The 18,887-nt window shown below is 49.1% G+C and overlaps 1 protein-coding gene across 8 annotated transcripts in view; it reads left to right on the plus strand.

The window, feature by feature from the left end:
- The first annotated feature begins 5,853 nt into the window (after positions 1–5,853).
- Positions 5,854–18,887, plus strand: part of KLHL20 (kelch like family member 20) — a 32,677-nt gene continuing 19,643 nt past the window's right edge. For 3 of the 8 annotated variants that reach the window (XM_072866350.1, XM_072866356.1, XM_072866352.1), the window contains exon 1: positions 15,675–16,280. In XM_072866350.1, the coding sequence (XP_072722451.1) occupies positions 15,675–16,280 (606 nt within the window). Of the gene's footprint in view, positions 5,995–6,438; positions 7,051–8,173; positions 8,235–15,674; positions 16,281–18,887 lie in introns of those variants that run through there. The other 5 variants (XM_072866355.1, XM_072866353.1, XM_072866351.1 and 2 more) reach the window with 5 other exon arrangements.

Genomic DNA, 18,887 nt, shown 5'->3' on the forward strand with positions numbered 1-18,887 from the left:
GAGAGTTGCCAAATGCCCACTGGCTGTCGTGCCGGGTGGTCACGGGCAAGCCGTCAGGATGTGGCCACCCATTGGCCACGGCCACCCCGCAGGAACATGATCATGGGGGCGATAATGGCCTCCAGCCAGCAGAAGAGGTTGTAGCCAGTGGAGGTGCCCTCAGCCCCGGAGCCTTTGGCGGGCTGAGGCATGTCCTGACGCACCGGCTGGCTGTCACCCTGAAGAGAATTCACTGTTAGCTGGATGAAAATACTACAGTTGGAATTGTTATCCACCCACTTCCCAACACCTGCCCCTCTTCCTGGTGTGACGCTTGCCCTCGCGCCAGCTTTGGAAGTCCTAAGGCCTAAGGAACCCAATGGGTCATGGGCAGGCACTGGCCACTGCCACCTGACAGGGACACGGGGACCAACCACCGCACACCTCACCGGGACACGGGCACGCAGCAGGCACCTCAGTGGGACATGGGCACCCACCGGGAACCTCACGGGGACGTGGGCACCCTGCCAGGATGTGGGCGCCTCCTCCTGGGATGTGGGCACCCATGGGGCACCTCACGGCCACGGATGCCTGTTCTCTCCTGCCTCAGGTCCCACCCCGCATGGACAGCAGCACTCACTTGCACCGCTGCCTTTCATGTGGCCAATGCGCCGGGCGCACGCTCTAGCTGGAGTTGCATGGGGAGCTAGAGAAGGCTCTCCTCTTCTTGCCTTTTTCTTGCACCTTCTTCTTGGCGTTCTGGTGCTGGAGCTCTTTGAGGCAGAGGCGGTGGAGGTGCCTCAGGCACTTGCCCAGCAGGGCGGTGCTGACCTCCAGCTGGCAGAGCATGTGGTCATGGCTGAAGGTGCCCTTTTCCCAGCAGTCTGTCCCCAGGAAGACGAGGCCGTCCGTCTCCTTCCCTGGAAATGAGAGGGCCGGGGGCACAATGAGGCGGGTGGGGGCTTGGGGGCCGAGAAGTGTCCTGCTGGGCTTGGCTTCCTCTGGAAGAACTCCAGCCTTGCAGGACTGCTCCGGCAGCACGTTGGGCTGAGGAAACCTCCGGCAGGCCCCGTGTGGTGCTGGGCGCTCTCGGAGGGTTTCTGCCCTGCGGCTTGGCGTGTCCCTGGGGAAGAGGTAGAGGACCCCTCGGGGCCTGCTGAGGCTTTCTTGCCTGCACTGGGTTTTGTTTTTCATTGCAAGCCGCCTTGGCCAAGGCCATGGTGGTTCCCTGCTCCCCACAACCCGGTCCCTTCCCGTGTGACTGATCTCGATTGCTCACCCGTCACTGGGGTCTGTTCCCATTTCTCCAGAGGCCAAGTGCAATCCAAGCCATGCAGAGCAGCCACACGGTTTGCCAGGCCCTGCAAAGCAGCCAGGTCATGTCCACCTGGGCAAGGTAGTCCCAAAGCTGGCGCAGAGGGTAGGGCAGGTCAAAGGCCATGCTCTCTGCACCAACGGGCGCCTGCTTCAAGCCCTCAGGAGCGACGTCCATCCTGACCCTCACCCAGCCACGGGGGCTGCGAAGGCCAATGCTGCTGGACCATTCGGAGGCCACGCTCTCTGCGCCAACGGGCACTTGCTTCCAGGCCCTCAGGAGCGACATCCATCCTGACCCTGACCCAGCCACAGGGGCTGCGAAGGTCAATGCTGCTGGACCATTCGGAGGCCACGCTCTCTGCGCCAATGGGCGCTTGCTTCAGGCCCTCAGGAGCAACGTCCATCCTGACCCTGACCCAGCCACAGGGGCTGCGAAGGTCAATGCTGCTGGACCATTGGGAGGCCACGCTATCTGCGCCAACGGGCGCTTGCTTCAGGTCTTCAGGAAGGACTTCTGTCCTGACTGTGATGCAGTTGGGGCAGATGTAACGGTCAAGGCCACCGCGGAACAGAGACACCGTGCAGAGAGCCATGGTCAGGGAGAGAACCGGGCTGAGCCTCATTGTGGTCTCTCCCGAGGAAAAAAGCCTCGACACACGAGCTGGCTCGGGCTGTCACCCTGAGCAGCGTTCAGGCAGTGACCACCAGGACCGAGTGGCCACCCCGTGTGCCTGCGCTTGCAAGGCTTGCCGATGTGACAAGTCACGCTGATGTCACGCAAGGCCCTGTGATGTCACAAGGCCTTTCCCCGCCCACCCGGCAGGCGATGAAAGCTGAGGCGGAGCTGGGGAGGACCTGTGTAGGCGGATTTTGAAGCCTGCTGCTCCCACTGCTGTGCCCGCCGGCGGACACTGAGCCCAGCAGGGAGCGGGACTGAGCCCCACGTGATTTGGGCTGTGCCCTGAACTTCTCAGCGAGAAGGAGCTGTGCCCAGAGCTCCATCCAAGCTGCGTTCAGCGCTGTGCCCCAGCTGGGCAGCCGTGACACGGTGCCGCTCAACATCCTCTTGGGGGCAAAGTGGCGGCCCATGTTAAGAGGAAAGCCAAAAATTCACGCATGGTTTGATAAGCATGTTAACCATTGAGAATGGCGAGTGTGATGAGTCCACAATTATTCCTGGAGGGACATGACCCACGGGGTCCTGGGCATGCAGTGGCCACTGCCATCTCACTGGGACATGGGCACCCCCTGGGAACCTCACCGGGACATGGGCACCCTGCCGGGATGCGGGGCCCTCCTCCTGGAACACGGGCACCTGTCGGGCACCTCACAGCCATGGATGCCCGTTCTCTCCCAGCCCAGCTCTGCCGCTTCTCCCGGAGCGCATGCTCCACAAGCCCGCATACAGCAGCCTGGCTCGCGCCACTGCCTTTCATGTTGCCGCTTCCCTGCATCCCCTCGGTACCGAAATGACACGTGCTACAGCAACAATACACTTTATGGATCCAAACAGGGCTAGAAGATTGAGGAAGTAGGCTGCTCCCAGCAGGAGTTTTGCCGCGTTTCCCAGATGTCTCTGCTCCACGGGCATGCTCTTTGGGGAGGCGGAGATGAGGCCTGGCCTTTGGGATGCCAGTGGGCCCTGGCAGCACTCTGGGAGGGTGGGAAGGGGGACCCTCCCCAGAGGTCCTCACCAGAGAGTTGCCAAATGCCCACTGGCTGTCGTGCCGGGTGGTCACGGGCAAGCCGTCAGGATGTGGCCACCCATTGGCCACGGCCACCCCGCAGGAACATGATCATGGGGGCGATAATGGCCTCCAGCCAGCAGAAGAGGTTGTAGCCAGTGGAGGTGCCCTCACCCCCGGAGCCTTTGGCGGGCTGAGGCATGTCCTGACGCACCGGCTGGCTGTCACCCTGAAGAGAATTCACTGTTAGCTGGATGAAAATACTACAGTTGGAATTGTTATCCACCCACTTCCCAACACCTGCCCCTCTTCCTGGTGTGACGCTTGCCCTCGCGCCAGCTTTGGAAGTCCTAAGGCCTAAGGAACCCAATGGGTCATGGGCAGGCACTGGCCACTGCCACCTGACAGGGACACGGGGACCAACCACCGCACACCTCACCGGGACACGGGCACGCAGCAGGCACCTCAGTGGGACATGGGCACCCACCGGGAACCTCACGGGGACGTGGGCACCCTGCCAGGATGTGGGCGCCTCCTCCTGGGATGTGGGCACCCATGGGGCACCTCACGGCCACGGATGCCTGTTCTCTCCTGCCTCAGGTCCCACCCCGCATGGACAGCAGCACTCACTTGCACCGCTGCCTTTCATGTGGCCAATGCGCCGGGCGCACGCTCTAGCTGGAGTTGCATGGGGAGCTAGAGAAGGCTCTCCTCTTCTTGCCTTTTTCTTGCACCTTCTTCTTGGCGTTCTGGTGCTGGAGCTCTTTGAGGCAGAGGCGGTGGAGGTGCCTCAGGCACTTGCCCAGCAGGGCGGTGCTGACCTCCAGCTGGCAGAGCATGTGGTCATGGCTGAAGGTGCCCTTTTCCCAGCAGTCTGTCCCCAGGGAAGACGAGGCCGTCCGTCTCCTTCCCTGGAAATGAGAGGGCCGGGGGCACAATGAGGCGGGTGGGGGCTTGGGGGCCGAGAAGTGTCCTGCTGGGCTTGGCTTCCTCTGGAAGAACTCCAGCCTTGCAGGACTGCTCCGGCAGCACGTTGGGCTGAGGAAACCTCCGGCAGGCCCCGTGTGGTGCTGGGCGCTCTCGGAGGGTTTCTGCCCTGCGGCTTGGCGTGTCCCTGGGGAAGAGGTAGAGGACCCCTCGGGGCCTGCTGAGGCTTTCTTGCCTGCACTGGGTTTTGTTTTTTCATTGCAAGCCGCCTTGGCCAAGGCCATGGTGGTTCCCTGCTCCCCACAACCCGGTCCCTTCCCGTGTGACTGATCTCGATTGCTCACCCGTCACTGGGGTCTGTTCCCATTTCTCCAGAGGCCAAGTGCAATCCAAGCCATGCAGAGCAGCCACACGGTTTGCCAGGCCCTGCAAAGCAGCCAGGTCATGTCCACCTGGGCAAGGTAGTCCCAAAGCTGGCGCAGAGGGTAGGGCAGGTCAAAGGCCATGCTCTCTGCACCAACGGGCGCCTGCTTCAAGCCCTCAGGAGCGACGTCCATCCTGACCCTCACCCAGCCACGGGGCTGCGAAGGCCAATGCTGCTGGACCATTCGGAGGCCACGCTCTCTGCGCCAACGGGCACTTGCTTCAGGCCCTCAGGAGCGACATCCATCCTGACCCTGACCCAGCCACAGGGGCTGCGAAGGTCAATGCTGCTGGACCATTCGGAGGCCACGCTCTCTGCGCCAATGGGCGCTTGCTTCAGGCCCTCAGGAGCAACGTCCATCCTGACCCTGACCCAGCCACAGGGGCTGCGAAGGTCAATGCTGCTGGACCATTGGGAGGCCACGCTATCTGCGCCAACGGGCGCTTGCTTCAGGTCTTCAGGAAGGACTTCTGTCCTGACTGTGATGCAGTTGGGGCAGATGTAACGGTCAAGGCCACCGCGGAACAGAGACACCGTGCAGAGAGCCATGGTCAGGGAGAGAACCGGGCTGAGCCTCATTGTGGTCTCTCCCGAGGAAAAAAGCCTCGACACACGAGCTGGCTCGGGCTGTCACCCTGAGCAGCGTTCAGGCAGTGACCACCAGGACCGAGTGGCCACCCCGTGTGCCTGCGCTTGCAAGGCTTGCCGATGTGACAAGTCACGCTGATGTCACGCAAGGCCCTGTGATGTCACAAGGCCTTTCCCCGCCCACCCGGCAGGCGATGAAAGCTGAGGCGGAGCTGGGGAGGACCTGTGTAGGCGGATTTTGAAGCCTGCTGCTCCCACTGCTGTGCCCGCCGGCGGACACTGAGCCCAGCAGGGGAGTGGGACTGAGCCCCACGTGATTTGGGCTGTGCCCTGAACTTCTCAGCGAGAAGGAGCTGTGCCCAGAGCTCCATCCAAGCTGCGTTCAGCGCTGTGCCCCAGCTGGGCAGCCGTGACACGGTGCCGCTCAACATCCTCTTGGGGGCAAAGTGGCGGCCCATGTTAAGAGGAAAGCCAAAAATTCACGCATGGTTTGATAAGCATGTTAACCATTGAGAATGGCGAGTGTGATGAGTCCACAATTATTCCTGGAGGGACATGACCCACGGGGTCCTGGGCATGCAGTGGCCACTGCCATCTCACTGGGACATTGTCTCCTATTCAGAAGCTCTCCAGGGCCTGGGTGCACCACTAGTCATGGTGTACCCATGGGCCATGGTTACCTACTGGGGTCGTCGGCAGTGCATGGACAACCTCCATCACTGCCGCTTGATGGGGACACGTGCACTCGGCCCTCACGGACACCCCAGCTGACATGGGCCCTCCCGGGGCAGGGCCATGTCTTGGGGCAGGCTGCAGGCCGGAGTAGGCCGCAGCAGGCTCTGCCCGTAGCGGCGCCCTGGCGGAACCGTGGCCGCTGCCGTTGCCATGGGAGGGCGGCGCGGGGCGGGCGGGGGCGGAAGGGGCGGGCGCGGCCCGGCGCGCGGCGGCGGCGGTTGGCGGGGGCGTCGCGCGGGGCCGGACCGCTTCCTGCCGCTGAGGAGGGGCCCGCGGGGTGGGCTCCGTTCTGCTCGGCTGCTGCGGGACCGTGGCTCGGCGGCGGACTCCGTTTCCGGCGTGAGTGAGCGCGGCGCGGGCCGTCCTGCGCCGTCGGGCAGCGGGGCGGCTTCCCGGGCTTGCGGGCGGCCGCCCGCTTGCTGCAGCGCGGGGGTTTCGGGGGGGTCGCGTTTCCCCCGCCGGTGCGGCGTCGGCTCGGGCGCGCTGCCCTGCCCGGGTGCCGCCGGCGTGACGGGGCAGGGCCGGCTGCCGCTTGTGTCGCACTGCCCCGCGTGGCCGCCGTGGCGCGGCGCCCAGGGCGGCCTGGGTCTTAACCTCCCGGGGTTGGTGGGGGGGCCGCGGCCTGGGGGAGCGTGTCCGGCTCTTTGGCTCGGCTTGGTCTCCTCTTACGGGCCGGGGGTCCGCGCCTCTGCCCGCCGCTTGCTGTCGGTTGGCGGTGTGCCGTGGGCTGCCCGCGTGGGGTCTTCAGGGGAAGGGGGCCGGAGGGGAGGGGTGTTCGTCCCGAAGGAGCAGCCGCACGCCTCGGAGAACCTCCTTGTGCCTGCGGGTGCTCGAGAGCCAAGGCCGCGTTTTGCTGGGAAAACCGTCGTTTCACCCAGTTGCTGCTCCACGTAGAACACTAAATCGAGGACCCTGGGCCAAAATGTTTTTTTTCCCACGACTTTTGACGTGGTCTTTAAGGGGATTAAAGCTGATGCAATCGGGGGTCTAAGAATAGTATCGTCCACTTTTCCTAGCACGTACAAAGTGCTCTGAACGGCTTTGCGTGTGTTCTGCACACGGGCAGTTGTGGAGATGGTACTTTGCAGTGGGGCACCTGGTGTTCCCCGCAGTTGAATGCGGTGAGGCTCGCTTTTCCAGGAAGCCCCTCGATGCTGGTGAGAGGAGCCATACCAGAGTCTGATCGGGGAGAGGCTGGGTAGTCATAGCTCGGATTTAAATTGGCATGTGATGCCCTAACTGGGAGGAATTAGTTTTCTTTGCAGGAAAGTATGAACCTGCGTAATTTGCAGCTGTGGAAGACAGCAAGTCTGAGCTTATTCCTCATTAACTGGCAAACTGCTCCGTTTGTGTTTCTGTGGTAATGTACCTGGAGAATTTTGCATATAAAATAAGGTGCTTGTTCATGTAGCTAAATAAAGCTGTAAACATTTTGTAGTTTAATTTCAATTGTGCCAAAAGTATTTTGTTATTGTTGGATGCAGGGCTCCAATCTGGTAATCTCAGTCTTCCAAAAATGATTTTATTCTTCCGAAATTTAAGTTTTTCCTATTTTGAATGCTACTTCTGTTTATTTTAAGAATTATTCAGTATCATTTTGTTGTTGCTTTTCCTATAGTTTCACTGCTTTCCCATTTCTCACTTCATTTCTGGGTGGGAAGAAGTCTGTGATTATCAGTGTGGAACCAGAGTACTTTTCTGTTCTTTTAATACATGACAAAAAGTTAGGCTTACTGCTTTAAATAACGATTGAATGAAATTTATTCCTAATTGAATAATCATTAAAAATGAAATCAGAATGAGTGATGCCCTTGTAAAAAGGGTTAATTTACATTAGAAGTTAGTGGTTGAATATGGAAAGCCTGTGCAGTTTGCAACTGTTACTTCTCTCAGAAGGTGCGTATTTGGAGTAGAGGTGTAGTGAGCATCAGGCAGCATCATTAATCTTTGCAGATGTAGTACCATTATTAGCATTCCTCTTACCTCTGCGGCACATAGTTATCTTCAATTTCCAGACACAAGTCTTATCTTATATCAAATTCTGGCTCTGCAGTGTAGCTGTTGAGCAGTGCTGTGCTGTTTATTAGGTGCCAGTCTGCCTTAAATCTCTGGTAAATGTACGAGGGAGAGATACCTCCTGGCTCTGAGCAAGGAGTGAGCGTGAGCACCCTGTTACTTGAGATATTTTTTTCCTTTGGTAGAACAATTTTCAGGATTTGGGGAGGCAGACAGTTTACTGACTCTATGTTGTGTGTGTTCCTTTTGCCTAAAGAATCATTATGCAGCTGTGGTGAAATTGCTTTTAATGATGATTATATTTTCTTCTGCTTTATTCTCTGCAATCCAGACATTGTTAATCTAGGCTGTGGATTTTATAGCTGGATGAGAGCTTGAAGGCATATTAGTGCCTGGATGTGGTCAGTTCTGTTGTCCTAGAGCCAGACTGAAGAGAGGAAAGAAGGTTCTCTTGTTTCAGAATATCACCCTTTTTTTCTTTTTTCTTTTTCTGTTGGATCAGGTCTTGAAGCGTAGGGTGAAAGTTTCTCTTCACGGTGCATGGACGGAAAGCCAATGCGCAGGTAAGATGTGAGAAACAGTTGTCCTTCTTTTATCCAAATATGATAAATCATGTGAGTTGGTTTCATAAGTGCCTAGACCATAAAATGTTTGGTTTGGGTTTTTTTAAAGGCCTGGCTAGGAGAATTAGAATATAAAGCATTCATCTTCAGTCCTTACTTAAATGTGTTTAGTTTACAGTATTTACAAGACCAGATGTCTTTAATGAATATGCTGTTAGGAAGACTGTGGAAGACAAGTTATCATAATTCTTCATCCCCCCTCCCTACTTCCCCCCATTTACTATCATATTTTAAATCCAGTATTTAATTACTTATGCATTCAAATTGTGTGAAGTAAACTGCCTGGGAATAAATTTAAACTTGATTTCTAAGGGGCATTATTTTTGCCTTAACTAAAGGAGTTTAGTCCCTTTGATGGAGTAAGGTCTTAGGTAAAAAGGAGATTTCCTTTTCTAATTACGGATGCCAGCTGCCTCAGTTCTAATGAGCTGAAGATGCAGCTGAAGTTTAATTCAGTGGAGTTCTTGCTGTGGTTATGTCAGAAACATTATCTGTTATATAGAGCAAAAATTGTTGCAGTAAATCACCACGATGACAGGTTGGCAAACAGGATCGTGTGCTAGTTCTAGTTGCTTTTCACTATCCGATGGCAATCCCATGGCAAAACTTAACAGCAGATATATTTCTGTATGTGATACACGCTGTGTGGAAGCAAAGTTTCCTGAAGTTCTACACCTCTAAATAAAGTAAGAACAACTCATGCAAATTGCTTAGTCTATCTGCACTCTTTAGGATGTTGAAAGTAGGGAAACTTTTATTATGGATAATTCTGAAAACAGTCATGTAAGAGAAGGCAAGGAATTTTAACGAGAGATTAATATGTAGAGCATTTCTAGCTACAGCATTTGCAGAAACCATTAGCCTGGGTTCTGTGTTGTGGAAGGAGGTAAGAAATAAATAGTCATTTAAAACCTTGCAGAGTGACACTATGTTGTTTAATTAAACAAACCCCTCAAGTGCAACAAAAAAAGACTCTGCTGCTGCTTCCGTTAAGCTAATGAGTAAACCTTGGGATGTGATATGAACATCACTGGGGCTATGTATTGTTCAATATTTTTGCCAAGATAAGAAATGTGATTTAGACAATGAGGAGCTCTATGTGACTTTTACAGTGAGTTCCTTTTTCTTGAAGACAAGTTAAGTAGCAGATGAGCTCTCTTCCATCTTAGTCTTCCACAATGGAGACTGTTTAAATCTTAACCAACATAAAACCACAGCTTTTCAGGTTCTTATGTTGTATTCCATTTATCAAAATGTTTTTGCAAAATGACATAAAATTGGTGACTAGCTTGGCTTGTGTTCTTGTTTTCTCTCTACTTTATTTTTTGTGTTCCTAATGGAAAAATTGAAGTTCTAAATTTATTTTTATGTCTGCTCTTTTCTGCATGTCGCATTGAGGCAGAGAATTAAAGTGCTGAAGTTCGTATGCCTTTTGTGGGCTTGTGGCCTTGGACTTGCTATCACAGAAGTTCAGAAGTTCTGCCTGCCACTTAGACTGGCTAGTTTTATTGGTGGGCAGCAGCACTGGGCTGAAGAAGTACAGGTTTGCTATTGTGGTGCTGATCCTGGCACTTCAGGCTTTTTTTTTTTTTTATAATAGATGCAGACCAGACCTTTCAGTGCCTTTTGTTTTCCCTCCCTCTCTGGCAAGCCAGGGCAGGGTAGAGCATGGATAACACATTTGACGTATTTACATGGCTTTACTTTTGAACTAACCTTTCAGCTGATCTCTGTGCCTAGATGTATTGCATTGTTGCAGTCTAGCCTGACAAGCACGGCTCTATTGTGAGCTGTGGACTTCAGTTCTTGAATATGCTTGCATGTTTTAAGGGCCTCTGTGTGGAGTGTTAAAATTTCTGTTTGTTATTCTACTGTGCATCTTAGCATAAAATGATAAAGGGTTCCTGATAGGAAGATCTGTGAGCCTGAAATCCAATGAAGTCCAGCTAAGCAGATGGCAGAGCACTTCGTTTTATCTTTTTACTCAGGGCTCTGCAGCCATTTAATTCCACATGCGAGAGTCCTGTTAGATATTGCCAGAAGAAGGGAGTGAGACTTGATCAGTACTGTATTAGTAAACATGGTGAGTTGGTATCAAATGTGTACAGCATTCAGAGGATGGGAAGTACAATTTGAACAGAAAAGGCATTGCAGCTATTCCTGTCAAGACTACAGTAGAGAAAATGATTGATGTTCAAACAGGATTTATTTTGCATTATAAATGAAGTGATAGTTGGGGCAGGATATTCTTTCTTGCTGTCAGGCAGCAGCAAGAGAACATTGTTTTGCTGAAAGTAAAAGCAAAGTAGAGAGGGTACCTCTCCAGTGAAGGGCATAGCCCCACAGTACCTGAGCAAGGAGGGCAGAGCAGATCTGATTACTAGGGTCAGCCAAGAGTCCGGTGCTCATCAGGCAAGTCTGTAGTGATGAGGAAGGGCTGAGGTCAAGCTGGAAAGCCAATGCAGTGGGTCAGTATCAGTGGGGTATGTGGTCAGGTATAGGTGTGCCTTTACTGTAGGCCAGGCCAGGCATGAGGAGCTCTCAAGCAAAGTGGGGGAGGCCCTCCCAGCTTTTTCTCACCCAGCTGTTTCTTGGCAGCCTGATCCCAGGTTACAGCAGTGCTGTATCAGAGCTGGCTTGAGCACAGGCAGCCAGACCCCACTGAGGGGGAGAGGCTGCAGATTCTTATGGTGCACTTGGGGCTGTTGCATGCACTTGGGAAGTTAACCAATTGCTTGGATATAGCTCTTGCCCAAGACTGCAAAAGGCTTAGGAGGGTTTTGGAAGACTCCAGTAATGACCTCATGTTTCTGCATATGGACATCCTCATTCTTGGTGAAAGCGAGTTTTCTGGGTTTGGTCAGTGACAATGAAACTAAACAATGTAAATAGGGACATATACACCAGATCCTTGCTGTTCTCCTTTTGAGTAATGTAAAATAATATTGCAGTTGGGTTTATCTGCTTGTTTTCATAACTCAACCTCATTGAGCATGTATACATAAACCTTGCTGTCTAGGTAAGAAAAGGAGTCAGTGGCATTTTTACTAGTAATTAGACTTTTAGCTAACTAATTCCTAGAGTATTGATTGCCACAATTAAACATTTCCATTTACTTAGTTGGCAGTGTTGTGGTGGTCACTTCTGTTGCTGAAGGTATCACCTTTGGCTGGGCCAAATCAAAGATCTTTGTTCTAACAGTTCTGTAACAAGTATAGGAAATATTTTCATTGTGTATGCATTAAATTCAAAGCAAAGCATTGACAGAAATGGCTACTGGTTTGGTTTGTTTTCTTCATTTGCTACTAAAATCCATTGCTACTGAAATCCCCTAGAGCAATGTATGATTTTGGATTTCAGTCGATGTTTTCAGCCTGAGACTTGTTCTGTTTCGTAGGCCTTAGGTCAGCCTGTTGTTTTCTGCTGAACTGTGTTAAAGCTTGCTTGTAATCTTATGCTAAAACATACATTATTTTTAAACAAAAAATGCAGGCTACTCTGATTTGAAGTTAAGGAGCTCTATGACAGTATTGGAGAGTATTTTTCTTTCTGTATTATTAGATATTTTTGAACTTTGGAAGAAGCTTTTATAAGCTCTAAGGATGGATGTCTCATAGATGCCTGTGTTAGTGAATAAAGTTTTGGGAACTGGCATAGCTGAATAAAATGGCGCCAGAGCAGCCTATTTATTTAGCTGACTTACTGTTGCAGACTGCCTGTGTTCCCATTTGTACTTTTCAGCAGTGTGCTACAAAAACTGATCCTTTGTCAGCCCTTTCTTAATCCCATTGTATTTGCTGATTTCCCCAGCCCTGCATTTTGATGGAAGCTAATCCTAGAATATCTGCATAGCTGAGTGTGAATGTTTTATCCTTGCATACACATTTCCTCTCCGATCCTCAACCCTTCTTAATCACCCTGAGTATTCAGGAGCAGCTCTTAGCTTTGTGGAGGGGGGGGCGGGGAGGCAGCTAGCCTGCCATGTGAGAATCAAATGCTGCCTTCTGTCTTTCACACCTCTAAGCTACTGACTTATCATTTCATTCTCTATGCATATATATGCATAATGCACACACAATGCAGTTATATTATCCTCGTGGAGACATGTGCCATCAGACGGTGTCCTTTTAATTCACACTTCTGTGCCCGTGTATAGCAGCAATCCACAGGGCTTAACATCAAGCATCTGGTTTGATCCAGTATGGAAATTCCCAAACCCATTGATCACTAGCTTCTGCATTACCCAGAGATAAGTTGTCGATGAATCAGGAGTGCTAATTTGATTATTACTCTCTTTTCCATCCATTCAGTTTTCTTTAATCATTAACCAGCGTTTTCTGTCCTGGAGGAAGGAGGCTGGATACAATGCTGATGGGAACAATGCAGGAATGCCTCCCAGTTCTTACTAACCAGACTCCTTTTCAGTTACTTAATTTAAAGATATGTTCAGCAGAGTCTCATTTGGGCAGAAAAATCCTGTTCTGTGCTGGCTAGGAAGGACTAGGACTGCTGCCTAAATTTGGTCAGCTATTCACGTGGCATAAGCTGGTCCACCCCGTTGCTCTGTGTCAGCAAAGAGTCTTGGGTGGTGGGATTGACAAGGTACACTGTATTCCTTGTGGTGGCATATCCTTAATCTAATCTTTTGTAGTTAGAATCTGTGCTAGTCTAAAAAGCTCTTTGAGATCTGCATTAGGGCTGTTTTTAGTGTGTGGGGGGGTGTCTTTGAGGAAAGCCTACAGGTGTAACAGAGGGGTTCTGCTTTCCAAAAGGACGTCCTGTTCTGGACATAGGCCATCTCTTGTTATCTGTAGTTCTGTGAAAAGGGTTTTTATTTGAAGAATGCTTGTTCTGTGCTTAGATGCTTTGACTGACAGCCTGGTCAAGACAAACTGTCCAAAATTATTACAGTAGCATATGTCTTAATAGGGCTCTTATTTTTTTCTTTTTTTTTTTCCCGGGGTTGGTTTGACATATCTTGAAACCCCTAATGCACAATAAAATCCATTTGCCTTGCTTAGCAAGAGCTAGACTCTACAGGGGGATTTTTGTTACCACGTTTCTCTGTCTCTTGGTAGAGGAATTAAATTACTTACCCTCTGGCCTTAGCTGTTAAGGACTGTGAAAGTAAGCCAATTAGGTAAATTAATCTTTAGCCAAGGTTTCTTGGGGTTTTTGTAGGGGTACCATTAAACTTAGTTTGCATATGCTGCTGTGAGGAGAGCTTAGCTGCATTGTTTGTGAGGAACTTGGCAGAGCTTTGAAAATGGTTGTCAAACCCCACAAGGTGAATTTGGGTTGTGAGGGATAAGAGTGGGTGGAGGAGAGTGAGAGGCAGTATAACAGTAGAAGGATTTGTTAGAGGTATCAGAAAAGGAGAACGGTGATGGATATAAAAAAGATGGAGTAGGGATAAAAAAACCAAGGCATTTAAGGTGCAGAGGCTAAACAGGAGCAAGCAGCAAAACCCAGAGGGGAGACCCAGCTGGATCTGTGTAACTAAGATAAGAGGAAGAGTTAATGGTCTGAAACATCTGAATATGGTGATCAAGGAGGGGGTGTGGGGGGAATGGGAAAACAGTCTAAGATGCAAGTGAATAATTTGAACTGCTGCAAAGAGACTGGTTTCCCTGGTTAGAAAGTGCATTTGACATAATGAGAGAAAAAAGATGTGAGTTATTTTTTTAATTCTTTCCTTCAAGCATGCTGCAAAATATATTGAGTAATGGCAAAGCAAAGTTAGATTTCTTTTTAACTCTTAGTATGAACAAAGTGAGGTAGTGACAGCTCACAAATGCCAGTGTACCAGAGAAGCTGGTAATGGATAAGATGTATTGGGTCTTTCAGTATATCTCCGACAGCCAGTGCGCTCACTGGATAATTCATAACCATCAGTATTCTGGTATTTTGGTCAGCTTGCTTTAATTGCTCTAAGCGATGGTTTTCCTTTGAAGTGGGAAGAGGCAACAATTTCCTGTATTTTCTTTATTTTTGTAGTAATTGATATGTCACTGGTGCTGATGCATCTTTTTAATAGTTGTTCATATGATATGTGGCAGAAACTCAAATATGCTCCAAACATGCAAAATGGCATCTCAGTTACGTGTGTGGTGTGTTTAGTGTGCACTGATCTGCTTGTTTAGTCTGATTGCTGAAAATAGAGTTGAGTTTAATTCTTCTTGTTTAGCACTGATTTCAGTCATAATGTGATAGTGAAGCCTGTGGTGTAGGCAGACATCTCTGCAAAGTGAGGTATGAGATGTGTCGTCTTGCTTCATCCCTGCAGAACTGCAGAAGGGCTCAGGGCAATACTGCCTTCCCGTTCTCTCGAGTTAGTAGCATACATGGTGTGAAGCGTGATCTGTCAGCATTGTCATGCTGCTGTGCAGAGGGGTATTGCACTTAAGCCATGACAGAGCTGACATCTGCTCAGCGATGTGAGGGATAAAGGAAAGGTACTTGAACTTTCGTAAAGAAGGACATCAGGTAGCTAGAACGCTGCACACAGAGCTGGGAAGATAGTATGTTTTTCCCACTCTGTGCCAGAAACTTGGTTTATATATTCTCAAGTGGTTCCTCATCTCTAAAGTTACAATCTTTATTTTCTTTCTTTTTTAGTAGGCTGATGGTCGTGGATACTTTGATTGTTTTGATTTTTTCCCCGATTGGTCTGATAATCCTGATTGCTCTCTGCAATTCTTAGTCTGCCATTCCTGGGAAAGGTTAACCTTCTTTTGAAACATGTCAGGGAAGATAGATTGAGTCAGAAGCCTCCATAATTCAAAAATAACTGAAGAGGTGATGATTAAATGGATATTCTGTGAACCTGAAAGATACTTGTGGTAGGCTGCAGGCCATTTTAAGTTACTGAAATCTGTGTGACAGTTTAGTATGTTCAGATATCACAGTGATGAGTGACCCTATCAAAAATGTAGGTAGAAGAACAGAGAAGTTTGGTTAAATCATGCAACTGGAATTCTTTGCAGTGGAAATCCATCTCCTTTCTTTGTCAAAGAAAACTCAAGTGACAATGGGCAAGTCAGCTAATCTTCTCTACTTTGAGTCACTCTCTATGAAATGGGGCTAATATTCCTCTACCACGCAAGACTATTATGAGGTTCAGTTAATAAATATGTGTACTTGGATATTACAGTGGTGTGTCATAGAAAGCATATAAAAATAGGTATAAATATAAGCCTGTTGCAAATTGGCATTTGTTTACTTCTAGGTACGCTTTGGTTTGAGATGGATTCCTCTTTCACGTGATCATGTGTTTGTTTCCACATTCCGGCATGGAGCTATGGGCACTGCTGGTTTTGCACTTGTAATTGGTGTGAGCCCTACAGCTTTTGCTGACAGCTGGTGATAGATTAGTTGATGATGGTCCTGTCTTATGGCTTCCTCCGCTGCAGGTGTACCAGTACTCGACCAGGAGAGACCGGAATGGATGTGACTAGCCGTTGCACACTCGGAGATCCTAACAAACTGCCAGAAGGGGTACCGCAGCCTGCTCGCATGCCCTACATCTCTGACAAGCACCCTCGACAAACTTTGGAAGTCATCAATCTTCTTCGGAAGCACCGGGAGTTGTGCGATGTGGTGCTAGTAGTCGGTGCAAAGAAGATCTATGCCCACAGGGTGATTCTGTCAGCCTGCAGCCCTTACTTCCGAGCCATGTTCACTGGGGAGCTGGCAGAGAGTCGGCAGACAGAAGTAGTGATCAGAGACATTGATGAAAGGGCCATGGAACTGCTGATTGACTTTGCGTACACCTCTCAGATCACTGTGGAAGAGGGAAATGTCCAGACCTTGTTGCCAGCTGCTTGCCTTCTCCAGCTGGCTGAGATTCAGGAGGCCTGCTGCGAGTTCCTTAAGAGACAGTTGGACCCTTCCAATTGCCTGGGCATCCGAGCTTTTGCTGATACTCACTCATGCCGTGAACTGCTGAGGATTGCTGACAAGTTCACACAGCATAACTTCCAGGAGGTAAGAAGCTAGTATGCTGGAATCATGGTGTAAAACACATGAACATGTCCTGTGAGAGCTTTGGGCAACTCTCACTTTGTGCTTCTTTCCAAATCCTGCCTTTACATCTGCTGTGTGCCCTAATAGTGATGGGCGCCAGCCGTTAGTTGGGGAAAAAAGAGGGAAGAGGTACCTGCAGGACTGCGTTGCACTGGTGGTTTGTATATGATCTGCAGCATTTATTTTCTTAGAATTGTGTGGCATGTGCTATGTGGAAGGCAAGGTCGCAGGCATAGTTGGAGTTTGATATTGTATCTGACATGGCTGCATGATGACATTCCACTCCCCTTTCAAAAATGTTCTGGATTCTACAGGACTGGGGGGGAGATGGATGTTAAAGTAAGGACAATGCATCAATAGAACCAAAAAAATTGGTGTTGAGTTTAGGGATTGGAAATGTGGGTGTATGGGGGAGCATACAGCTACCTCAGTGGAGTCTTCAACTCCCTTGCTGTAGCAGAACTAGGGGTTTGCATCTGTTATTCAGCAGAAGTTGTTTGAAAGTAATTCAAATGTGTAATTTTGTAGCTGACCTTTATAAATCCAAGTCTCTTTTCCTTTGTTAATTCTGCTTAGATGATTTTGGGGGAAAAAAAATTGCCAGCAACTGGTTCAGGGAAGGATCAGCATAATAATTAAGGATTCTGTGAGCAATAGTCTGAGAAGAGTGGGTCTTCACTGAACCGTTACACCCAGATACAGAAAGGAGCCTAACACTTAAGTGGTGTCTTTCTTGAGCCCTGGTTGGAAGGGCAAGAATTTGTGTATGCTTTGGAAGCAGCTGTTCTCTAGGAGTGTGCTCAGCCTGAAGGTCTGTTCCCCTGCTAGAGAGATTCTTGCCTTTTCCAGAAACTGTACTCTTCCATCCCTTGGAACAGGTAGCCTGCTATGGAGAAATCTCCTCTTTCCACCTGCTTCACAGGTAGATCCTTTACAAAGGGAGTAACTCCAGTATTGACTCCTGATGCTAATTTAGTTTCCTCAGAGAAGTGGCAGTATGCAAGTGCTGTGATTGATTGCAGCTTGCTGAGTTTGTTTTCCCTGCAGGAAATAGATTGGAATTGTATTAATTTCAGTCAGGTAGTGCTTAAGAAAATTATGAGCAGAAGCAAACACAATTGAACTTGACTATTGGACACATTGAAGACAATACTTGGTATTTAACGGTAGACACATGACATCAGTTTACTCGAAAAGTTGGAATTAAATATGTCTTTCCTAACCATGAAGAATAGAAAATAGAATTTACTGTTTAAGATGAGGGCTTGTTTTCTGTAGAACTTGGGGATTTCCCAAAAGCCCTACGTTTTAGCTGGCCATTTCGTGTGCTCTGTGCTTGCTCTGCATTTCTTTTCTTCTGCATTTTTTTGAGGAGCAGGATGGTAACCAGATGGTCGTTTATTTTCAGTGCTTGGTCGTTTTAATGGTTAGATCTGTACTCTTCTCGTTAGTACATGAGTAGGGCAAGCTTGCAAGCCTCTAAATAACTTTTTAACGGCATAACAATTTTGTTTTTAAACGTTCTAGCATTAATACATGCAGCTGGCTGTTAAGAGCTGCCTGCTATGGGGTTCTTTTCTTTTGCAGTCCCTTGAAGACAGCTTCCTGTCTTCCTTATCCCTGTTAAGCACACAAAAGCAAAAGTTTTGGACTCAAGAAAACACTCTCCTCCTCAAAGATCAGGCAAATTATAATTGACTTAACTGAATCATGGCCTCTGGAAAACAATTGCTTAGATTAGAGCACTGTTTCTTTGGCCTGGGCAGATTTTGGTGTCCCTTTCAGTGCCCTGGGAGTTTTGCAGCTCTTCATCCATCCACCAATAAACAAAAGATCACTTCTTTCGTTTCCACTGTTTCTCTGAAGACAGTCTTACTGGTGCTGCTTGTTGGGATTGTATTCTGTTCTGCCATTATTTTCCATCTGGAGAGTGGATTGGTAATCCCTGATAGAAGCCAGTAACTTGGCTACTTAATCATACTCCACTGTGGAGGTTGAGAACTGATAAAAAAACACGCCCTCCTCTGCAGAGGCTATATGGTCATCATTCCTCCAAGGTGGCAAAAGGAAATGTGAGATGAGAATTTCCTGAATGGCAATGTAAAATATTAAGCACTAAGGCATCAGGCCAACCCATGCAGTTATTTTGAATGCAGCCTGAATTGCTTCACATCCTCTGCTGTGCTAACCTCGAGTTCTATTAATTTTTATGTGTATTGCTGCATTGCATCATTAACTTCTCGGTAAAATGTTTTTTCAAGTTTCCCATTCCCCTCAATTTAATTTGTTGCCTAAAACCCCTAGTGAATCTTGTGCATGTAATGTGAAATGGTTCTATTAACAACTCTGCTGTACAAGAGCAGCCTTCGTATTTTTTTGTTTGGTCTCTGACATCTGTGTGAAGGGAAAAAATATACTTAAGGATGAACAACTTGTACTTTGTATCAACAGACAAAAATTGCACTCCATATTGTATACTCTGATATTTATTCTATCTGTTCATAAATGCAGTAATGCACGTGAATACTGTAGAGGAAATAAAACCCATCCAGTTCTTGTTTAGTAAGC

The sequence above is a fragment of the Ciconia boyciana genome, chromosome 7 (genome assembly GCF_034638445.1).
Source record: "Ciconia boyciana chromosome 7, ASM3463844v1, whole genome shotgun sequence".
In the NCBI taxonomy this organism is placed as follows: Eukaryota; Metazoa; Chordata; class Aves; order Ciconiiformes; family Ciconiidae; genus Ciconia; species Ciconia boyciana.